This window comes from Marmota marmota, unplaced genomic scaffold (assembly GCF_001458135.2).
Source record: "Marmota marmota marmota unplaced genomic scaffold, marMar, whole genome shotgun sequence".
NCBI lineage: Eukaryota > Metazoa > Chordata > Mammalia > Rodentia > Sciuridae > Marmota > Marmota marmota.
Window position 1 is genome coordinate 15,840,354 of NW_025999960.1, and position 21,554 is coordinate 15,861,907.

The 21,554-nt window shown below is 45.4% G+C and overlaps 2 protein-coding genes across 8 annotated transcripts in view; one reads left to right on the forward strand and one right to left on the reverse strand.

The window, feature by feature from the left end:
- Positions 1-4,329: 4,329 nt before the first annotated feature.
- Positions 4,330-21,554, forward strand: part of Aqp6 (aquaporin 6) — a 37,569-nt gene continuing 20,344 nt past the window's right edge. The window contains exons 1-5 of one of the 4 annotated variants that reach the window (XM_048802695.1): positions 4,330-4,891; positions 5,688-5,846; positions 6,109-6,189; positions 6,838-7,020; positions 11,985-12,628. In XM_048802695.1, the coding sequence (XP_048658652.1) occupies positions 4,499-4,891; positions 5,688-5,846; positions 6,109-6,189; positions 6,838-7,020; positions 11,985-12,050 (882 nt within the window). In that variant the 5' untranslated portion in view covers positions 4,330-4,498 and the 3' untranslated portion in view covers positions 12,051-12,628. Of the gene's footprint in view, positions 4,892-5,687; positions 5,847-6,108; positions 6,190-6,837; positions 7,021-7,237; positions 8,289-11,984; positions 12,629-21,554 lie in introns of those variants that run through there. The other 3 variants (XM_015493333.2, XM_048802696.1, XM_048802697.1) reach the window with 3 other exon arrangements.
- Racgap1 (Rac GTPase activating protein 1) overlaps positions 18,495-21,554 on the reverse strand; it is a 30,784-nt gene continuing 27,724 nt past the window's right edge. For all 4 annotated transcript variants that reach the window (XM_048802694.1, XM_048802693.1, XM_048802692.1 and 1 more), the window contains 2 exons: positions 19,987-20,095; positions 18,495-19,628 (listed from right to left, as the gene is read on the reverse strand). In XM_048802694.1, coding sequence (XP_048658651.1) covers positions 19,553-19,628; positions 19,987-20,095 — 185 coding nt within the window. In that variant the 3' untranslated portion in view covers positions 18,495-19,552. The remainder of the gene's footprint in view (positions 19,629-19,986; positions 20,096-21,554) is intronic.

Sequence of the window (21,554 nt, forward strand, 5' to 3'; positions counted from 1 at the left end):
TGCCCACCTGCCCTCAGCAGGTATAGGACCTCCTTGACCCAGGTCAGCCATGACCCAAAGAGGCTATAACTGCAGGTCAGCTGGGGGAAAGGGCTACCACTGCACTTCATGTTCTTAGCCTCTAGGGCCCAGAGCATGGGCTCCAGAGTGTCTTGGACCTGCCACAGCAACCAGGACCTTTCTTTACCCTAGCCCAGTCCCCACAGCTGTCTCACTGAAGAGACATTTTGTGATTGGAAACCACTTTCCCAGATATCAGCTCACTTACTCCTACCAACACATGGGGACAGGGGGATTATCATCCCTATTTTATAGGTGGGGATACTGAGGTCACAGAAGCTAAATGATTAGTCAGCAGTACAGGTGGCAATTGCAAAATGCTTTTTTGTTTTATTTTATTTTTGTTTTATCTGTTTGAGATCAGGTCATGCTGTTTCCCAGAATGGTCTTGAATACATGAGCTTAAGCGATCTTCCCATCTCAGCCTCCCAGGTAGCTGGAACTAGTCAAGTACCACTGTGCTAGGCTGCACAGTGCTTTTACTTTTCTTATCACAAGCTCTCAACAGATAGGTATCACTTCTGTTTGGTGCCTGTTTTACAGGTATAGAAATGGAGGCTAGGACAAATGTGGGGACCTGGTAAGTGTCCAACAAGCCCTCCACTGGCCCTTTTTGAGGGAAGTGAATGGGAGATGGGCCCTTGAGGTACCCTGAGACACCATGGTGCCCCTCATCCATACTCCTTCCTATCTTGGGTGTTTGTTGGATGGCTCCTCTGTGCCAGAAAGGGGCGGAATTCTACACTGGAATAGGAGAGACACTTAGGAAGCAGAGGCCACCGCTGACCCCAGGCTCTGCCCAAGCCTGACTTCTCTATGAAGCTTACCCTGATCGTGCTCAGGGGGGAAACCAGGACAGGCTTCAAAGAGGAATTGTACTTAAGCAAAGTCTTAAAGAAGAGACAAGGAGGAAAGGAATTCCAAACAGTGTGTGGAGGGCTTAAAAGCTCATTTTGGGAAACTTTATAAATGTTTGGCCTAATTGGAGTAAAGGGGGTAGGATGCATGTTGAGAGAGGTCCTTCTTTGCATGTGAGAGATGGATTCAGACTTGAACCTGAGGCACTAGGGAGCCACTGAAGGTTTTTGAGCTGAGAAATGATGTGACCAGAGTGGCATTTTGAAATAATCTCTGGCCATAGAGGTGAGTATTATGGAGGGGCATGGTTATATTATAGTCTAAGAGCCCAGGAAGGTTAAATGCAGTAATCCTGAGATAAAAAGAGCCAAACTGAACCAGTGGCAAATAGGAATAGGAAGAGGTAGCAGATGAGAGAAAGAACCACCAGGAGCCTGGCCACTCAGTTAGAGTTGAAGGAAGAGAAGGTGTCTGGATCATTCCTGGTTCTGGCCTGGTCATCTGAGTGAATGCAGAGCCACTAGGGGGAGATGTAGCAAACAGAGACAGTTGGAGGTGAAATAGGGTGGCGCATGGGCTTGGAGTTCAGGAGAGAGGCTGGGGCTGGAGGCCATGCTGAGACCACAGTCTATGGAGAGTATGAAGGCCACTTATCCACATGAGGCTCCCCAGGCACCATCTCATTAAGAGTGAGAAAATCAGTGATTCAGGAGCAAAGATCTGGGCATTAAAGTGAGCAAAAGAGGAGCCAGTCAAGAGGCAGAGGTAGGAAGAACCTATAGATGGCTTTGCCTCCTAAACCAGGATACCAGAGGCTTCAAGAGTGAGAGGTGATCAGCAGTGCATGTGCCACATTGGGTCAAAGGGGAGGAAGGCAGAAGAGGTTGCACAGTGGCCTGGCCATGGCAATTTCAGTACAGGATGGGGGTTAGTATAGTGTGCAAGTGACCCAGGGACATTACAGGTAAGAAGCTAGGGGAGACAAAGGAGTGAAAGCCATAGTTGAGAATGACCAAGAGCAGGCCCCAGTCACTTAAAGGGAGCCAAGACACAAGGAGCCTCTGACGTGGATAAAAAAGAAGGGCACTCATGGGGACCCAGGGCAGCTGTTGGTGAGCCCATGACTGGGAGAGAATGGAAGAAGTTGGCTTGATAGCCTGGCTTTCTAGGTAGGATGGGAGGAACAGGTTGGCACTCTGCTGCAAGACAGCCAGAGTGAGCTAGTATTTGAAGAGTCAGGGAGGTTTGAAGAATGGAAAGGAGAGTCACCTAGGGATGGTGGAAGGATTGCTGAGCATAGCTGCAGCCCCTGCTGAGGTCAGACAGATGGTGGGAGCAATTGGCATGGCTGGCCAGTCTCTCCAGCAGTGCCCAGAAACAAACATGGGGGCAGAGAAGTGTGGAGTGAAGTGAGGATGGAGCCATGCAGCTGGGGTGGGGTGGGGTGGAGAGAACAGGGAGCTGCAAGTAGGGCCCTGGCAAGAACCTGCTCAGGGTGAGATGCCAAGGAGTCGTCCAGCAAGGATAGCTGGAAGAACAGAAGAGGATGGGTGAGGAATTTTACTGGGACTGAAGGAAGAGAGGAGGAAGGTGGAGCTTGTGGACCAGAGTTGGGATGTTTTCCTTGTTATCAGAAGACCTCAGTTCCTGAAAGGACAGGTCTAAAGCTGTAGGAACAACATGCTGAAATGAAACAGACATCAAAGTCATCTGCCTCCAGGAGGCCAAGAAATTTTCATTCACTCACTAATTCAACAAATATTTATCGAGGACCTACTATTGCCAATTTCTGCAAGACACTTATACATAGGGATGAAAAAACTTGGCTCCTGCCCCCTAAATCTCACCACATGGTTGGAAGTGTGTGTGTGTGGTGGGGGGGACAATGTTAACACCACAACACCCTGTGTATATGAAAATGTCTAGGCATGGTGGGAACACACAGAGGGTCCTCACCCAGAAGAGGAGCAAGTGACATGGAAGCTGAGCCTTAGGGATAGTTAGGAGTCACCCAAGCAAAGAGAGTGGCAAGAGCTAAGATGAAGCAAGAGCATCTTGCCAGCAGCGACAGCAGGTGTTCTTCTGGTGGGACCAGAGGGTAAAGGACAGGGCAAGGAGAGGGTCAAGGGGAGGCAGGAGGAGCAGGATCCCAGAGGACCTCGTCAGCTAGGCACAGAGCTTCTAGAGGGATGGGAGGCTTTGCAGGGATTTCAGCAGGGGAGCAGCAGGATCAAATTTGCATTTTGGAAAGATCACTAGGGCTGCAGTGTGGATAATTGATTGGAGCAGAGCAAAGGAGCAGAAGACTGACTAAAGGCTGAAGCAAGGCAAGAAGAGGGCACAGTCATTGTAGGATTCAAAATCAGGACTTTATTCTTTCAGTGGACAGGGAAAGGAGGGAGGGCCAAGGATGCTTCCCAGTTGTCACCAACTGAGCTGGAGAAAAAGGGGAGTGCATGGAGGGGGGATGGTGAGGAACTGATTTTGAGACAAAAATCAGAGGACAACCAGGTGACCTCTGTGGGCAGGTGGATATCGTCAGGGGCAAGGTCAAAGCAGATATGGGTATTCTTTCAACAGTTCTTCAGATTCTTCTTAGAGCGGAATACCTTTGTTTATTTTGATATGCTGCTGTGGGTGAATGGGGAGAGGCTAGGTATGTGTGACCTTAGGGCCACTATAGCCACAAAAGGTTATCCTGCTCGGTATGAGAGAAGAGAGGAATGTTTTGAGTCTTGAGAGGGAGGCAAGCAGGGGGAAGGCAGAGAGCAGCAGAAGTGTGTGAAGGGCCAGTGGAAATTCCCACTGGTGGACAGCAGAGGTGCCCACTGCTGCATGTGGTGATTGGTGCAGCTTGAGTAGCTATGGATAAACCCCTCCTTCATCATCCTGGCCCACACCCTTAGGAAAGTTGACTCTACTGACATCTGCATTCTGTGAATGAAGTTTTAAGTGGGAATGGAGGAAAGAGCTCAATTTCACAACTGGGTTTGTGGTGGGGTGCAGAACAGGCTCAACCCATTTGGAGGCAGAGAGGACAGGAGAGCAAAAGCTACTATAAATGTATAAGAATCTCTGAAGCAGGCCTTGGACTTGGGATCTGAGTGATCTTGCTCTGTCTAAACGGGCACTGGGAACCTAACCACAGTTGCCCCTGTGCCCATAGCCCTTAGGCGAGACCTCTGTGGCAGCACAAGCCAGGTGGGTCCTGGGGTGAAAAACCTCCTAGGAAGTTCCAGCTCAGCACCCTGGGACTCCTCCTTATCTGCCTGCCCCCTCCTCTCAGGTGAGCTCAGGGTGGAGCAGGCACGTGAGCACCACCCCTCATTCCACCCTGGCACTTTCCACACACCCAGCCTGCACCTCCACCTGCAGGCTCCCTGCCAGTCTGACCAGCTCAGTCCTTGGGACAGCAGCGTGGTGGAGGAGTGCAGTGGGGTGCTGAAGTCTCAGAGAGTGAGACAGCTAGAGTCACACAGAGACAAGAGACCAGGGGAGACAGAAGAGAACAGAGACAAGAGGAATAGAAGAGAAGCCCCTCGAGAAAAAGAGGTGACACCAAGGCACAAGACATCAGAGCATGGAACCAGGGGTGTGCAACAGGGCTAACATGCTGGTGTGTAGGCTTTGGAAGGCTGTTAGTCGAGCACTGTTTGCTGAGTTCCTGGCCACCGGGCTGTATGTATTCTTTGGCGTGGGCTCGGTCCTGCAATGGCCCTCTGCACTTCCCTCGGTGCTGCAAATTGCCATCACCTTCAACCTGGCCACAGCCACAGCTGTGCAGGTCACCTGGAAGGCCAGTGGAGCCCATGCTAACCCTGCTGTGACACTGGCCTTCCTTGTGGGCTCCCACATTTCTCTGCCCCGGGCTGTGGCCTATGTAGCTGCCCAGCTGGCAGGGGCTACTGTGGGGGCTGCTCTGCTGTATGGGGTCACTCCAGGGGACATCCGAGGGACCCTTGGAATCAACATGGTAGGTGCAAGGAGGGGCTTGGGCAGAGGGTACCCACAGAGCCAGAAGGAGAGAGTTGAAACAGTTGGTAAAAGTGAAGGGCTAGACCCAAACAGAAGGAAGGGAGAAGGAAACAATTAGGCCATGTGCTCACACCTGCTCTGAGCTGGGCCCTGGGACCCAGAGAAATCAGACTTTGGTCTTCATCTAGGCAGAATGGGATTGTGGTATGAGGAACAGAAGGAGAAGGGAGAAGCCACACAAAGGGGGACCAGACGTCTAAGGGTAGATGTAGCCAAGGGAGAGCTGAGGCTGTGGGTAGAACAAGCAGCCCCTGTACACGTTCTTTTTCCTCCTTAAGCTCCACCCTGTGTCTTTTGCTCTTCCATTTTCCCCAAGTTCCTCCCTGTCCAACACCCTGAAGCCTGCCTCACTTCCCACACCCCATTCTCCCAATCACTTTTGTTCCACCTGCTTCCTCAAATTCTCCTACTCCTACCCACTGGTCTACTCCCATTCTGCTCTAAAACATGCATCCCCAGCATCTCAAGCCTTCCCTTTCCTCCCAGTCCTGAATGCCTGTGCTCCCTCCTAAACCATTGGCCCCAACCAACTGGTGGGGTGCGAGAGGTGCCACTCACCTCTGCATGAAGCAAGTATCCAGGGATTCTATGATCCCACTGCACAGATCTCCTTAGCTCCTAGAGCTGGGTGCGTGAGGTGTCACCCCCTACAACTGAGGAGGAGACAAGCCCAGAGGGGTTCACTGTCCTGTGGGCAGAGCCCAGGTGCACTCAGTGTAATCCCCTCTGCCAAGGTCCATAACAGCTCCTCAACTGGCCAAGCGGTGACAGTGGAGGTGATTCTGACCCTGCAGCTGGTGCTCTGTATCTTTGCTTCCATGGACAACCGTCAGGCGTTGGGCTCCCCGGCTGCCATGATTGGGACCTCTGTGGCATTGGGCCACCTCATTGGGGTAAGGGACAAAGAGGATATCATATGCATGCACACATTGAGTCCTTCTTTGGGGAAGTTACAGGGCCCTGAAGGCCAGGAAGTCTCTCCCCTGGAGCCTTCATGTCTTGGAACCAAGGCAATGTCTGGTATTACAAGTTGATGATATAGCCCAGAAAAATTAGGCTGGGGGTGGGGTCTCTGAGCCAGGGCAGAGGGAACTGTCCCTTCCCAAGCTGCCTCAAGCCCCCTCACACCCTGACTGAGCACTTGCTGCTCCCCAGGTCTACTTCACTGGCTGCTCCATGAACCCAGCCCGTTCATTTGGTCCTGCTGTCATCATTGGGAAGTTCACAGTCCACTGGGTGAGACCTTCTGCTGGGACCCATGGGGAAGGGAGAGAAGGCCTGAGCAGAGGCCATAGAGATGATAGGACCCCAGAGTGAGATAAGGGCCCCCCATCAGGTCATTTAGAGTGGGTGTGAAGGTTTCCCTAAACTTGGAAGGCCAGGGTGAATATTTGGTTTGTACTTCGTCTCTTTCCAGATCCAACAGCCTGAAGCACCTAGTGAACTAGCGAGAAATGGACCAGAGCAGGAGCTGCAGTCTTGGCCCATGCTTTATGTTCTGACTGTTTCCTTCTTTACTTTCTCCAGCTGGACCAATTTTCAAACTTGAATAAAGAAAAAGACAAACAGAAATAGACACACCAGCAGAGACAGAAGCAGCAATAGCCAGAACTTGGCTAAAACTGGGGAGTGAGAGGAAAGAGGCAGGAGTGGATGAGGAGATTGGTCACCACCCCTAACCATGGCTGCATAGCCTGGGCCTGTCTCCTTGAAAGCAAGGTTCCCTCAACTCATGGGCTCAGGAGGCAGGATTTGTGGTTCTCAATTTACTCTCGTAGGCAGAGTTCTGGTAGGCCAAATCAGCACTAGAAAAGTAGGCGAGGTCTGAAAGCTACCCTATGATCCTGATAGCTCACAGATGGGTACGCACTTTTGTCTCCTCAGATCTTCTGGGTGGGACCCCTGACAGGGGCTGTTCTGGCTTCACTGATCTACAACTTTATCCTGTTCCCTGACACCAAGACCCTGGCTGAGCGACTGGCCATCCTCATGGGCACCACAGAAGTGGAGAAAGTAGGGGTGGAACCCCAGAAGAAAGAATCCCGGTCCAGTTCAGGGGATGCTGAAGTGAGTATGAGACAGGCCTTGGCCCCTCAGGCTTCAGAAAGGAGCCCTGCAGTAGGGCAGCTTGTCTCCTATAACTTGACATGAGGCTTTCCTGGTGGGTAGATTGTAAGGGGGGTCAGGAGGTTTGGTCTCTTCCTAACAGGGTAAACCAGGGATGGGGGGGGGGTGCCAATCACTACCTCTGGCATTACATTTCTTTCTTTCTTTCTTTTTCAAGATGGGATCTAACTATGCTGCCCAGGCTGGCCTTGAACTCGCAATCGTCCCATCTCAGCCTCCCGAGTAGCTGGGATTACTGGTGTGCATCACCATGCCTGGCCACCACATTTATAGACAGAATCTGGGAGAAAATCTTTCCAATTCCCTCCCCTAGGCCTTCTCCATCTCTTAATGGGACAGAGCAGTGGGAGGGAGAGGACTTTATGAAAGCCTCCCCTTCTCTTACCCAGCTGGACCTCAGTGGGACTCCTGAGTCTCCATATTCCTATCTTAAGGAAGAAGAACTGGAGATCAGACAGCCCTTCTGTCCAGACTCTCACCAGGGGACCTCAGGGAGCCTTTGGGGAGGAGGGGATAGGCTTCTAGGAAGAACTGGGCCCTTGAGAAAGCCTCTGAGCTCCTCAAAGGAATTTCTCTGTCACTAGGTGTGGTTTGGAGGCTATGATTCCCCTATGTCTGACTGGGGGCTTGCTGAAGACAGAGATTACCCTGGAAGGTCCCCAGCCTTGGGAAGAGTTGTCATATTGAGGAATCTTTCCTCTGGCTGGCAAAGGGACAGGATATAAGAAGGGAGCTCTAGGCCAGACCAACCTGACTCAGACCATGATCTCCCTAGGAGTTTGCCTAACCTTCCACTCCTCAGCCCATCACAGGACCCATCCTGACAGGAGAAGCCCTCATTCCTGCCCTCAGTTCATGACCTGGGCCAAAAGAAGCCTCATTCTCAGTATCCAGGATCCCTAAAAAAGCTGTTGAATAAGTCCTAGGGACTGTGGAAACAGGAATCACTCAGAACCAAAAACTCAAGGTTCAGTACCTCTGAAAGACTATTGGAGGCTGAACTGGTTTGCCAAAGTTTAAAGGTTGTTAAAAATTTACTAAGCCCATAACTTGGGGTACAATCTGGCTTTCAGATTCTCCAGCTATAAAATGGGCACAAATCCTCCCCATGGTCTGCTATGAAAATAAGAGGTTAGAAAATGCTTTTGGAAGTTAAAATGCTAGAAAAACAATCCCAATAAATGATGATTATTATTGCTTTACTGTAATTACTGGGTTTGAACACAATTGCTGTTGGTAATCAGAGGGAGGAGGGAAGAAGGGAGAGGGAGATGATTAAGAGGGAGGAAAGAGCAGATTTTGCTTCTCTTTCATTGGCTCTACTTATCAGGGCCCTGCCTCCTCTCTTGGGCCTGCTGACCTGGAAACTTTGTGGGTGTAGGGGACTAGGGGAGGAACTCTGAATGAAGACACAAGCCAATAAATGTCAGTTCTTCTCATCTCTATGGCGCCCATCACCATGGTACCCCGAGATGTAGCAACCAAATCCATAAAAAATGTCTTTTTCCATGATGTTTCTCGAGGGGCTGGGGATGGGCTAAATTCTTCTGAACCTGTCTATGACCTGTGCAATAACAGAGTCCCTGAGGCCTGTAGCCCCAGAAGCCTTGCTCAGTGTTCTGTACGATTTTCAGTGCACAGTACTGTTTTCATCACTCCCAGCTGGTTCCACTCATCTATCCTCATGGTCTCTCAGAGCCCAGGGCTTCCTGTGCCCTTTTATGAGCAGGGACAGCCGTGTATCTATGTGTGTATGCATGTGTGTGTGTGTGTGTGTGTACAGAGGATGTTATTGACTTGCTAAAGGTCACCTGGCTCAGTTGCATAGACCCCTAAGGTCTCCCTAGCTCCCAGCTTAGAATTTTCCAAAATAGAGCTCTGGGGGGCTTATACAAACTGCAGCACAGGAAAGAAGGAGGGGAACAAGAGGGTTGAAGGGAGACAGGGAGGGTGTTCCTGCAGTAGGCTCTTAAGCTCCTTGACAAATTACTTCTGTGTCCTGAGAGCCAAGAACACACTGGGTGCTCAATAAAAGTTTGATGAATGAATGACTGAGGCTGGGCAGCTGGGGAAGGAGAGGAGGCAGTAATTGATCAAGAGGAGGAAAATTCAGAGGAGTTACAGCTCCAAATGAGCCAAAATGACAGCATCAGAGAAGCCTCTACTTCTAGGCAGGAGTTGGGAAAAGGCACATAGCCAAGGGTTTGAGACCCACCATGGTCTCAATGGTGGAGACCCACCATTCCAGTCTTCCCTCCCTGTCCCAGAACTTACAGGCCCAAAAGGTAAGAATGGTTGCCTGAAGGGAAAATTGGGGGCTGCTTTCACTGATAGTTCCTGAGCACTGTTTTCTGTCAGGATAGTCTAGAGCAGAAGATAAGTAAGCTTCCTGAGAAGTGAGGAATTAGGTTAGAAGCTGAAGAGCATTGAAGGTTAGATGCAGAAGTAACCAAAGGTTAGCTTCTCCTTCTCAGGAGTTCTTTAATAGGGCAGCAGGCCATCTGTTTGGATGAGGGAAGGGCTGGCCTCTAAGATTCCAGCTGGGGAAGCAGGCTTCACCACCACAGCCGCAGGCCTGGGTCGGAGGTGGGGTCCTGGGGAGAACTGAGACCCAACCTGGAGGCCCTTGGTGTGCTTTGCCTTCCTTCTGCTTGTGGGGGAAGCTTTTAATTAATGGTGTGTAATCTGATCTGGCCCTTCTCCCTGCTGAGCGCTGCCTTCAATCAGTGGAGCCATCTGCAATTGCAATTCATAATTCTCCCGAAAGGGAGGGGGACTCGGGATGGGTGCCTTGGTGATTAATACAATTAGCCTTTTATGTTGATGATTGCCTTAGCAGGAGCAGATGATGTTAACTCACAGCTTAGGTGGTCGCTTCCAATTGGCTGGCAGGAAGCCCCTGGCTGCTGCAGCCCCCACTGTTGGTCTTTAACCTGCTACCTCCAGGTATAAAGGTGACAGGCCTAATGTGGGACCAAACTGCAAGGGGGAAAAGCCCAGGAAAGGGCCAGGATCTGAGATCCATTTAGTCCCCTAGGCCTGAGGAAAAAGAAGGATCAACACAATGATCCACAGATTTTCAGTTTCCAAATAAAATCACTTTGACCTAAAGGATTCTGTATACCAAGGTTAAAAGAAAAGGCATCATAGTGTAGAGAGGAGGCTGGAGGAGTTTTAATGCAGGCTCAGGCACTTGCTAGCTGTGACTTGAGTAATTTACATAAGAATTCTGAGCCTCACTTTCCTCATCTGGAAAATGGGTGTACTTAAAAGGCTGTTGGGCCAGGTGCAGTGATAGATGCATGCCTGTAATCCCAGTGGCTTTGGAAGCTGAGGCAGGAGGATAGAGAGTTCAAAGACGGCCTCAGCAACAGTGATATGCTTAGCAACTCAGTGAGACCCTGTCTCTAAATAAAATACAAAATAGGGCTGGGGATGTAGCTCAGTGGTTAAGCACCCCTGAGTTCAATCCCAGGTACCAAAAAAAAAAAAAAAAAAAATGAGCCTGTTGGAAGAGCTATATGAGATGTTTAGCACCATGTCTAACATAGGCAGATCTCAGTCAGGGCTAGCTAATTTTACCATCATCCTCATAGTAGATTCCATTTCAGTTACCATGAGTAAGGCTGTTTCTCTCATGAGGCTCAGGTGAGGTGGAATCCCAGGGGAAAGAGGAGTCAAGAGTCAAACACAATAAAGGTCTTCTCAGAACAGAGAAGTGGAGCACTGGAGTGATCATACTGTGAAAGTTGGTTTGGAGTGGTTTCAAGAAATGAGGGTGAGGGAAGCTAGGTAGGGTAGTAAATAGATGAAAAAAAGCAAGGCTTTGAAGATTTGGAATTTCATTTGAAAAGCTAAGTAAACAAAAAGGGAGCCAGCCACGTCATAGCTGAGGCTTGAGGTGTAGCACAGACCAAAATCATCATGATCTATAATGAGGTCAAGTGATGTGGAACAAGTTGATTGGGATTTTGATGGGAGGCTCCACTGGGTCAGGAGAGGGGGATCTCCCCAGTCTCTCTGGTCCCACAATACTGTTCCCTGTGACCTGGAGCAGCACTAGGAAGTACAGGCAACAGGCCCAAAGATAAAAGAGCTTAATATTAACAGAGATTTCTAACCTGCAGCTTATTGTCAGCCCCCGGCAATGTCAGAGGAAGATAGAGAGGAAGAGGTTAAGAGCTAATCAAGATGAAGCATCTGGCCAAGCTGTGGCCACTCTGGGCAGCTGTGGCAGGGGGTCAGCACAGCCAAGACATGTAATCATTTCTCAGGGAGAGAGACACTAAGGCGAAGTCACATATTTAGCAAAAACTGGGGAGGCAAGGCATGGATAGTGAAGGGGGTTTACAGGAGTCCTGTGGCACTAATTAATAGGATACAGTTAATGGGTAGAACAAGGGAAAATTAAAAACAATGTTTTAGAGCTCCGATTTAGGTGGACAAAGGGGCAGTGATTGCCAAAGCTGGAGGGGAAGGAGGCCAGAGGCAGGGGGCAGGGACCAGTAAACTCACACCTACCCCCATGGACAGATGAAACAAGGCCCAACCAGCCAGGGCCCAGTCTTCAGTGAGAAAAAAGGCCAGGATAGCAGTCAGCAGTGTCTGATTATGGAGCAACAGGAGGGATGTGCACCCTCTGGCTGGGGATTTCATACTGAATTCCAGCTTTATGTCACGACCTTTGAGGCTCTCGTCCTGCAGCTCCCTCCTTCCTCTGAGCAACACTTCCTGCCAACATCTACCCTGGCACTGAACACCTTTCTTCATAATTATTTGAAGACCTTCCATTACCTGAACAGGAAGACCTTCTTAAACATATTTTTAATCTAATTCCAATTTTAAGACAACAGGTTTCCTCAATTTAATATCTATCTTGTAAAATAGGCTTCCTTTTTTTGTAGGTCTCCAAATGGTGGCCTTACATGTTCAAGGGAGGAAAGGCCTTCCTGATATTCTGGATTTGGTAAACAATGAACACCCGCCCCCTGCCAAACATAATACTTAACAATTCTAGCCTCTTCTGCTAAAGTACTCTGACCTCCACCAGGATGTACTCCAACAGTGACCCACAATGGCATTTTCCGTCCCCTGTAATGGCTATGAGAGTCATGACTGGTACAGATTGATCCTTTTCTACACATTACTTATCTTTGAACTGAGCCTTAGTTTCTCTGCTTTTCCTATAACAGCTTCCCTCGGGCCTAAGGAAACACCTTGTTTTTTTATTTGTTTTGTGTTACTGGGGACTGAATCCAGGGCCTTGCACCATGCTAAGAAGCACGAGCTCTACCACTAGAACTCCCTGTTTTAATGTCTCTTTGAGCACAGCAAATTAGCAGGTTACCTGTCGTGCACATTTGGTCCAACCAACAGCCAATCTCACATGAACAGCTAACACTTTCAACCCAAATAACAATGATTATAAGAGGACATACCACTATCTTTTGAATGACTAAGAAAGAACACTGTACTATGTTTATAAGAAACCACGGATTTTAAGATATCCCAAGTCTCCGAGATATTATCAATACATTTTTAAAGCACATCTTGTAATCAATGAGTGATCATTTCTCGTTCAAATCTTGGCTCGTGGATTTAGTAAAAAGAGGAATGGAAGACCAAAGTGGAGACTATATTGGAGGGCCTCTTACTCTGCACATCTGTTGCTATACCAGCTTTTAGGTACCCAGACTATGCCTCAGAGTAAATAACTCCTATCCCTCAGTGCCAGGGAGTCTACTGAAGGGAACTCCACTTTTTTCACAGAGGCAACACAAAACACAAACCACACTAATCTGGGACCACAATTTGAGAGATAATAACCTAGCACTCTAACACCATTATCCAACCACTTCCCACCTCACTAGGTTATCTTCCCCAGAGCTATGTCATGAGAAGATGCAGAGATTAGTCGGGCTAAGACAGCTCCGTTAAGCTGCCGACTGCAGGCGGTTCCCGTTAAAGCAAAGCAGCTGGAAAGGGCTTAGCCCTTTAATGCCAGCAGCTGTATTTCCACAGTGTGACTGCTCTGCCCAGGGGCTGGACGCTGTCCAGAAGCATCAGGCGTTTAGCCCCAGTCAATGTACATTAACCCAGGAGGAGAGAGCAGCCAGCTAGCTCCCTGGGAGGAGGGGCACCTCGGCCCCTAAGCTTTGCTTTCCAATAAGGAAGAAAAATCCTAGCCCTGTTGTTGTCTCTCTTGCTACTAAAATCTGGAAAGACTGTATCATCTCATAGGCAGAGCTTTCTCTGTGGGAGGAGCAACCCCATTTTAAAAGCTCACCTCAGGACAGAAGTCACTTGTTAGTTTTGACAACAAAAAGACTTTAGGCCATTAACCACACAGACTCATTCTCTTTTTTAAGCTGATTTCCCCCCCTCTGAGATCTGACGTATTCTTCTGATCCCAGGTATGCACATGTGTGGACAAAACAGACTGATACCTCTTCTTGGAGAGCACTGGGCCCTAGGGTTGATGAGGGAGAAAGCTAAACAGCCCTCAGAAAGACCTGGCACAGAGTAGGTTGCTGAAGAGAGATCACTAGAAGACTTCTTACTCAAAGCCAGATGGTGAACATGAGACAGGGTGAGAGCTAATGCCACTCAGGGGGAAGCCAATAAACTAATCTGCTGACATGTTCCTTGAAGCAAGCTGATGACTTGGCTCAGAGACTTGTCTGTCCCTGGCTTTGAGCTTCAGAGCCCACAGGCCACTCATGGGTGGCCTGAGAATAGACAGCCACTAGGAACAACCTCAAGTACTCATATCTTTCACACAGCAAATAGTGCAGAACACCAAGTCCAGGTCCTCCATTCTGCCAAGCAGTAACCCCACTTGAAAATTCCGTCCCAAATTCTCTCCCCGGCAGCCTGGGCCTCCCTGCTCTTCCTGGGCCATCTGTTGAGAGTACATAACCATATCTACATATAGCCCTCTCAGTGGAATCTTAGCCCTAGTTTGTGTGTGACATACAAAAGTTCTTATAATAATGGGGAGAACTCCCTAAATGATCATCTGCTAGTTTTGCTCATTTTATATTTGATCACTTTGCAAACACACACCCTTCCTTGAATGGGATACAGATAACACTGGGCCTAAGCAAAGGTCATTAATAGCATTTAATACCCAATATCATATTAACAGGCTCCACACCAGTGCTGACCTCTAGAATAAGAGCTGGAACACCGAGGTTCTAACCCCAGGTAAATTATACATTAGTTTGTGGGAATCTGGGCCAAATCACCTCTGAATTTCCCAATTGGGAAAATACTACCTGTCCTGCCTTCCTCACATAGGTGTGGTGACATCAAGTAGGTGATAGATGATAGCCTCTGAATATGATAAATCACCATATTAAATTTCCTAGAGATTTTATGGAGAAATCAGTTCTTAATTCCATCTTCAGTGATGACCAGAGATCGTAACTGGCAAGTGCTTTATTAGAAGTCTAAATATCCATTTATATGTGTCTGAGCCTAGCACACAGATGGTACCCAACTGTGTGAGATATGAGGATACTGCTGTATAAAAAACAATGAAGCTAAATGAAGCCTGGCAAGAGTTACAGAGGGAGAGGCAGATAAAAAGAAAAATTCCTGCCTCCAACCGAGTCCCTGAAAAGTGGCCTCCTTCACCATCCCACATGACTTGTTAGTTAGAGGACAAAGCTCTCACACTACAAGGTTATTCCTGGTGACGTCAAGCTGTCTTCCACCTGACTTCATGAATAGAAACCATCAACAAATACAGTTGTGAGAACGAATGTCTAATAAATTACACAAGTTAGGAACTTCCTGGCCTAGTGCCTTCACTTATTTACAAAATACACCAGTTAAAGGAAGCATATTTTTAAAAAATTACTAATTTCTTAAGTGGCCATTCTCCAAGCCCTGTTTACCCTAAAAGCACAATGCTAACATGCCCAAACTCTGCAGGCTTAAAAGTTTTTGTAGCACTGCCTGAAATTTGAGTCGTCACCAAGACCGTATTAAAACATATTGATCTAAAACCTATGGTGACCTGTGCCAACTTGAACAATGAACACTATGCTACCCTCACTCCTCAAACCTGGACTTCCACAATAGCTTTCCCTGCTCATGTTCCAAGACTTAGTTAAAAGTAATGCATAATTAGGAAAACCAAGTCCAGGTCCTCCATACCAGGTATAGTAATGTGGCTCCCAAATGTTTTTCCAATAGGAAGGCATACACTGTGTGTGTATGTGTGTGTGTATACATATGTATATATACACATATATAATAATGTGTGTGGATATGTATATATGTATAGATATGGTATTTCCCCACCCCATCTGCGTTTCACAAATTTTTCAGTTTTCTGAAGTCAAACACTGTCCAAAATATCAAGTGAAAATTCTAGAAATAAACAATTCCTAAATTTTAAATTGTGAACCATTCTGAGTAAACATGATAAAATATTGTGCCATTCTGCTCTGTCCTACCTGGATATGAATCATTGCTTTGTCTAGTATATTCACATCATATACAGCACTTGCCTGTTAATGTTACTTATTTATCAGATCAACTCATGGTATCACAATGCCTCTATTAAGTAACCCATTAGACTTAATAATGGCCACAAAATACAAGAGTTGTGAAGCTGGCAATCTGGACATGCTAAAGAGGAGCCATAAAATGTTCCCTTTACATGAAAAAGTGAAAGTTCTTTACTTTAAAAAAAAAAAAATCATGCTAGGTTGCTAAGAATAAATCTGTGAAATTGTGAAGGAAAAAATAAATTTGTATTAGTTTTGTTGTTATTATATTCCCAAACCACAAAAGTGTGTAGTAAGTACTTAGTAAAGGAGAATGCTGGCTCAAATGTAAGAACCTGGCTTTGATGCCCAGTACTGAAACAAACAAAAAATACGGAGAATGCATTCAATTTATGGGTAGAAGACATGAACAGAAAATGATCCAAACGAAGACTGCTGTACCAGAGAGCATTAGGCCTATTGAATACTGCAGCACGAGATACACCCAAACTAGTGACATCCAGCCATTTACTAAGTGATGCAACTAAATGATGGTCACATAGACTCAGGAATAGATTTGGACTGAAAAAATATTTTAAAAAATTTCTGGAAGGCTGAGGATATAGTTCAGTGGTAGAACGCTTGGCTAGCAGGCACGAGGCCCTGGGTTCAATCCCCAGTACCACCAGAAAAAAAAAAAAAAAGTTACTGCAGAGGCTGTGTCTGCCAAAGAAGCTGCTGCTGCCACATTTCTAGAAGAACTCAAATTGATTTAAGGAGTAAGGCCACCACAGCAAGTCTTCAATTTTGATGAAACTGGGATCTTCTAGGAAAAAAATGCCTAATAGTCTGTATTGATAAAAGTGCAAAAGCAGAATCAGGGTAATAAAATATAGGACACAATATTATGTGACAATGCAACAGACCATATGACAAAGCCAGTAATGTACAGAATCCACATGCTGACAAACATGAAAACAAAAATTCTATTTGTGTATGTGTGTGTGTGTGTCGGGGGAATCCCAGGGCCTTATGCCAGTATTATCCCTTCTACCCCTGTGAGATTTCATATCTAAAAGCTTCCAGCAACAACCAGCATAAGCAGGCAAGTGCTCTACCACTGATCTATATTCTCAGTCTCAAAAATTCTATTTTGAGAGAGACTACATTCACATAGGTTTGAAATATTGTTTTATTAATTTGTCTTAGTTTTAATCTTTCAATGTGCCTAATTTATAAATTAAAATTTATCATAGGCATATACATATAGGAAAAAGCATATGTGTGTGGTGTTGGGGCTGTGGTATGATCCATGGTTTCAGGCACCACTGGGGGGTCTCATCCCCTGAGAATAATGGGGACACCTGTACATGTGTCATCTATCTGTCAGAGGTAGTCAGGGAGACCCACCATAAGAAAACAAAAACAGCAAGCCATTCCTTGCTCCCTGCACTCACTCAGCAATCCATGTCATTTTGTGTCACTCACTAATTCAGGCATGAATTTAAAAATGCAAGACCCCTTTCACTGCCACAGGTTCACTTCATAGCCAAAAATGACTGATTTCTCTGATTCAGACTCAAAAAGCCTTCTTGCCTTCTGTCTCTACAAGTAACAAATTCACTTTCTTAAGGAAAGAAAAATCATTAAATACCCAGTAATAAATGCAAATTGTTGCTGCTGAATCAAACCATGTATGTAATGCTTGCCCGGTTAAATAAACATCAAACTTGGGAGTCTTACAAATTGAAAAGGATGGAGGTAAATGCTGTTATTTAAAAAGATTCCCATTCTTAGAAAGTGAAATAATAAGAGTAAGAAGCAGCATCAGAAAGCACTAAGACCAAGAGATGGGGCGACAGCCACCCCAAACACTTGGACTCCTTTCCACAGATCTCACCTCGAGAAAACATAATTATGAAAACCCTCAAAAGTCAAGTTGTTCCACATGAAGTCCTATTAAAGTTGAAAGTGGAGATTATATATATATTTCCCTTTGCTAATACCAGAATTATATTCATGGTTAAGGTCTCTTGGCCTAGGCCAAAAACTGAGCAACTAGCTGCCAATGTTTGACACATAGGACCATTTCCTTTTTCGTTAATGGGCCATCAACTCCTGCACAGGGTAGTCTTGCCTTCACTAATGTTACACAATCCATTTACTTCCTCTACATTAGTGACTTCAAATGCACCTTGGGGAGATACTGCAGAATAGCAAATATGGAGCCAGGCCAACTTGATGCTTGCAAAGACATAAGAAAAGAGGTAGCATCTAGAAAAAGTTAAAAAAAAAAAAAAAAAAAAGCCTAGCAGGCATGTGTGTGGAGGGGAGTATGGGGAGATGGGACCCATCCTCTGTCAATTTGCTGAGGCAGACGGGCCCTGCTGTGAGAGCTGCCCCCTCCTGGGAAAAAAGCCAGTAGGTTGCCTCCTCTCTCCACGGTTACATATTAAGCCTGCAACTGTTTACGTTCAATCTCAGATACATTCTGTTCACCAGCTTCAGAGTTCCAAGTGCAGGTGCCCTCAGTTAATCATCCCAGCTCACTCCAGAGTCATTTCCAGCAGTGAAGGATGTTCCAGGCAGCCAGGCAACCAGGCAGCCAGCCAGAGGCAATTTTTTTTTTTTTTAAATTTGCACCATTCTGGTCCCTAGAGACAGGTTTTAAAAGTTTGTTTTTTGTTTAAAGTACTTTCTTCAAATATAAGGATAAAAGTCATAGGACAAATATAGAACTTTGAATTGGACAAAGAAAGACTGAATGAGAAATAAACAAACTTCTGGAGGTGGTCAGGTGGGGTGGGTCCAGAGAGTGACAAATGGACAGAACAACAGGTTCAACATACCTTGAGGAAAGATAATATTGAAAAGGCATTGAAGGTTAACATCTGGGACAAGAAAACCAACCTCAAGTTTCTTTTGAAAAAGCTATTTACTTTTTTCCAAATATGTCTTACAGACAAGGGGTAATATGAGTCAAAAACATTCTATAGATGAAAAATTTTTATAGATGTTGGGAATAATTATAATAGAAGTAAAAGCTCACATTTATTTAGATGTGGCTATATTCCATGGGAAAAATTTTAGCATCCAAAGTGCAAAGACAAAAATGACTGTGTTTTTTCTTGCCACATGAAATACTGACAGTCTTCCCTACAGCCTCATCTTATTTGTTAGCTGGGATGACAAACAGCATACTAACCTTTAGAAATAGGAATCTACTGGACAAAAGGTGGGAGGGTGAGGCATCAGAATGAATTCAACTTTAAAACAACAAACTGGCTGTGACCCCAATAAAACCCAAAGTCCAGCAAGTCGCCCATCAGAGATAAAAAGAAGTATCACATTCACAAGGTTGTGTCACTTCTCAAGACCTTAAGAACTAATCAATCCAAATTAAAGCTATGCATACTCCCATGACTAGTTCTGTCCTCAACCTATCCTATTTATGAAGGTTCCATGCTATAGTTTAATTCATAATGGGAAAAGGGAAATTGCAGGTTCTGAGAAGGAACCATCCTAAATTCTCTGACTAATCTTTTCTTTACCCTGTCCCGTCACTTCCTACCCATACCAAAGAGGCAGGGTTTCTGTCATTGTCTCATGGAGATGAGTTAAATAACACTAGAGAAAAGTCATTCCAGGAGCAGCATTTGGCTTCAAGCCAAAGGGATGCCTCCTGACCCCAAAAGAACCACAATTCCATATTTCTCCTTCAACCCCTATAGGGATCTCCCATCTGAAAGCTCCCAACAACAACCAGCACAAGGGGCTGATAAAATGTTACTGGAGGAGAAGAAGGAGATATATATATATATATATATAGTTTTAATAAAACCCTCATGCACAATTAAACTTGATTAAAAGCCTGGAGAATGCTAAAAGTAGTACAGGAGGCTGCAGAGCAGAGAGTACAGGTGTGCCCTTTCCTGCAGTTGGTAAATGCTGGGAAGTAACAGGCAGACGTGACTTCACTTGAGCATTGGAGAAGCAAAAAAGTTGCCTTGTCGTCCTAGGTTGGTGGCAGACTTGCTTTTGCTCCCAAATCTACACATAGACACACATATTAAAAAAAAAGAGAGAGAGAGAGTGAAAGAAAGAAAAAAGTATTCTATATAAAACAATGAACAACCAACCATAATGTTATATAATCAACTAAAAATAGGAAACCCTAGACAACTATTTTGTTAGCTACTCTTAGTCACCTGAAATGAGAGGGGAATTAATTAATAATCTTTAGACCCTTCTCTTAAGAAGGTAGTCCTATAGCTCTAATTTTACTTTTAAAATATAGTTGCTAGCTTAAGATCTGATTTGATTTTTCTTTCAATATATTTGATATACCAGAAGAGAAGTCTAAAGAAGGAGTCATTTCTAATTTATTAAGAAGGCCAATTCTGCATACCTGGGAGTGTTCTTGGTGAGGGTAGAGCGGACTCTTTGGGATAGGGAGCTGGATGAAGGAGTCTTGAGAAGCTGGTGCTCAGGAGTAGTCACGGGCCCCAGTAAGCTCACTTCAAAAGAAGAATTCAGACATATTTTTAAAAGAGAAAAAAGAAAGCACCCTTAAAGATGGCCAGTTTTAAGCTGACTGCCTTCTGAAGCACTTAAGAGCTAAGGTTAGGCACCAAGCAAAGTACCACATCATTTTTGTCATAATTTTTTGTAACACATAGGTATATCTTTTGAACTATGAAGGCAACTATTCAATAAATAGCTGGCATTCACTGCCTGAGTTAGATCATTCTCAAACTCCAAACTTTACACAAACACCTGGATATTTGGTTTTTACTTATACTAGAAGAAATAATATGCTTTCTTAAAAAGAAACTTGCAATAATGAAAAAAATAATAATGAAAAAAAAAAAAACAGATATCTAATGCCAGTGGGGTTGGAATGAAATCACCCTATTCATATAAAACTGTTGATAGCAATATAAACTGATAAAAGCCTTAAAAAAAATCAAGTTTTAGGGGCTGGGGTTGTGGCTCCATGTAAAGCACTTGACTTGCCTGGCATGTGTGAGGCATTGGGTTCGACCCTCTGCACCACATAAAAATAAATAAAAAGGTATTGTGTCCATCTACAACTAAAAAAGAAAGAAAGAAATCAAGTTGGGAGATAGGCATGATGGCACATGCCTATTAACCCAGCAACTCAGGAGACTAAGGCAGGAGGATCACAAGTTCAAAGCCAGCCTCAGTCATTTAGCGAGGCCCTGAGCAACTCAGTGAGACCCTGTCTCTAATAAAACATAAAAAAGGGCTGAGGATGTGACTTGGTGGTTAAGCACCCCTGGGTTCAATCCCCGTTACCAAAAAAGAAAGAAATCAAGTTGGTAAAACATCAAAAAACATAAAAAATGTTATCAAACCTTTTAATTCAGTAACCCCCACTTATGGGAATTTATCATTAGGGTATATGTATATGTTGGCTGCAGTATTATTTGTAACCATGAAAAATAATGTCACTATCTACCACAATGTGTGAGTTGCTGGCCTCAGCAGCTTAGTGAGATTTTTTTAAAAAAATATTTATTTTTTAGTTATAGGTAGACACTGTGTGTGTGTGTGTGTGTGTGTGTATTTTTTTTAATGTGTTACTGAGGATCAAACCCAGTGCCTCATACATGCTAGGCAAGCGCTCTACCTCTGAGCCACAACCCCAGCCCCTTGTGAGACTCTTTTTTTAAAAATTAAAAAGGGCTGGGAATATGGCTGAGTGGTAAACCACTGCTGAGTTAAATCTTTAGTACCAAAAAAACGATAAATAAATAAAATAAAAGTACACAACTCACAATATGCTCACAAAATTATCACAATATGCTATGTGATATAGGAACAAATTGTCTCTAAGCTATTATTATATCTACATTAAAAATATATATTCAAGGGCTGGGGATGTGGCTCAAGAGGTAACGCGCTCCCCTGGGATGCACGGGACGCTGGGTTCGATCCTCAGCACCACATAAA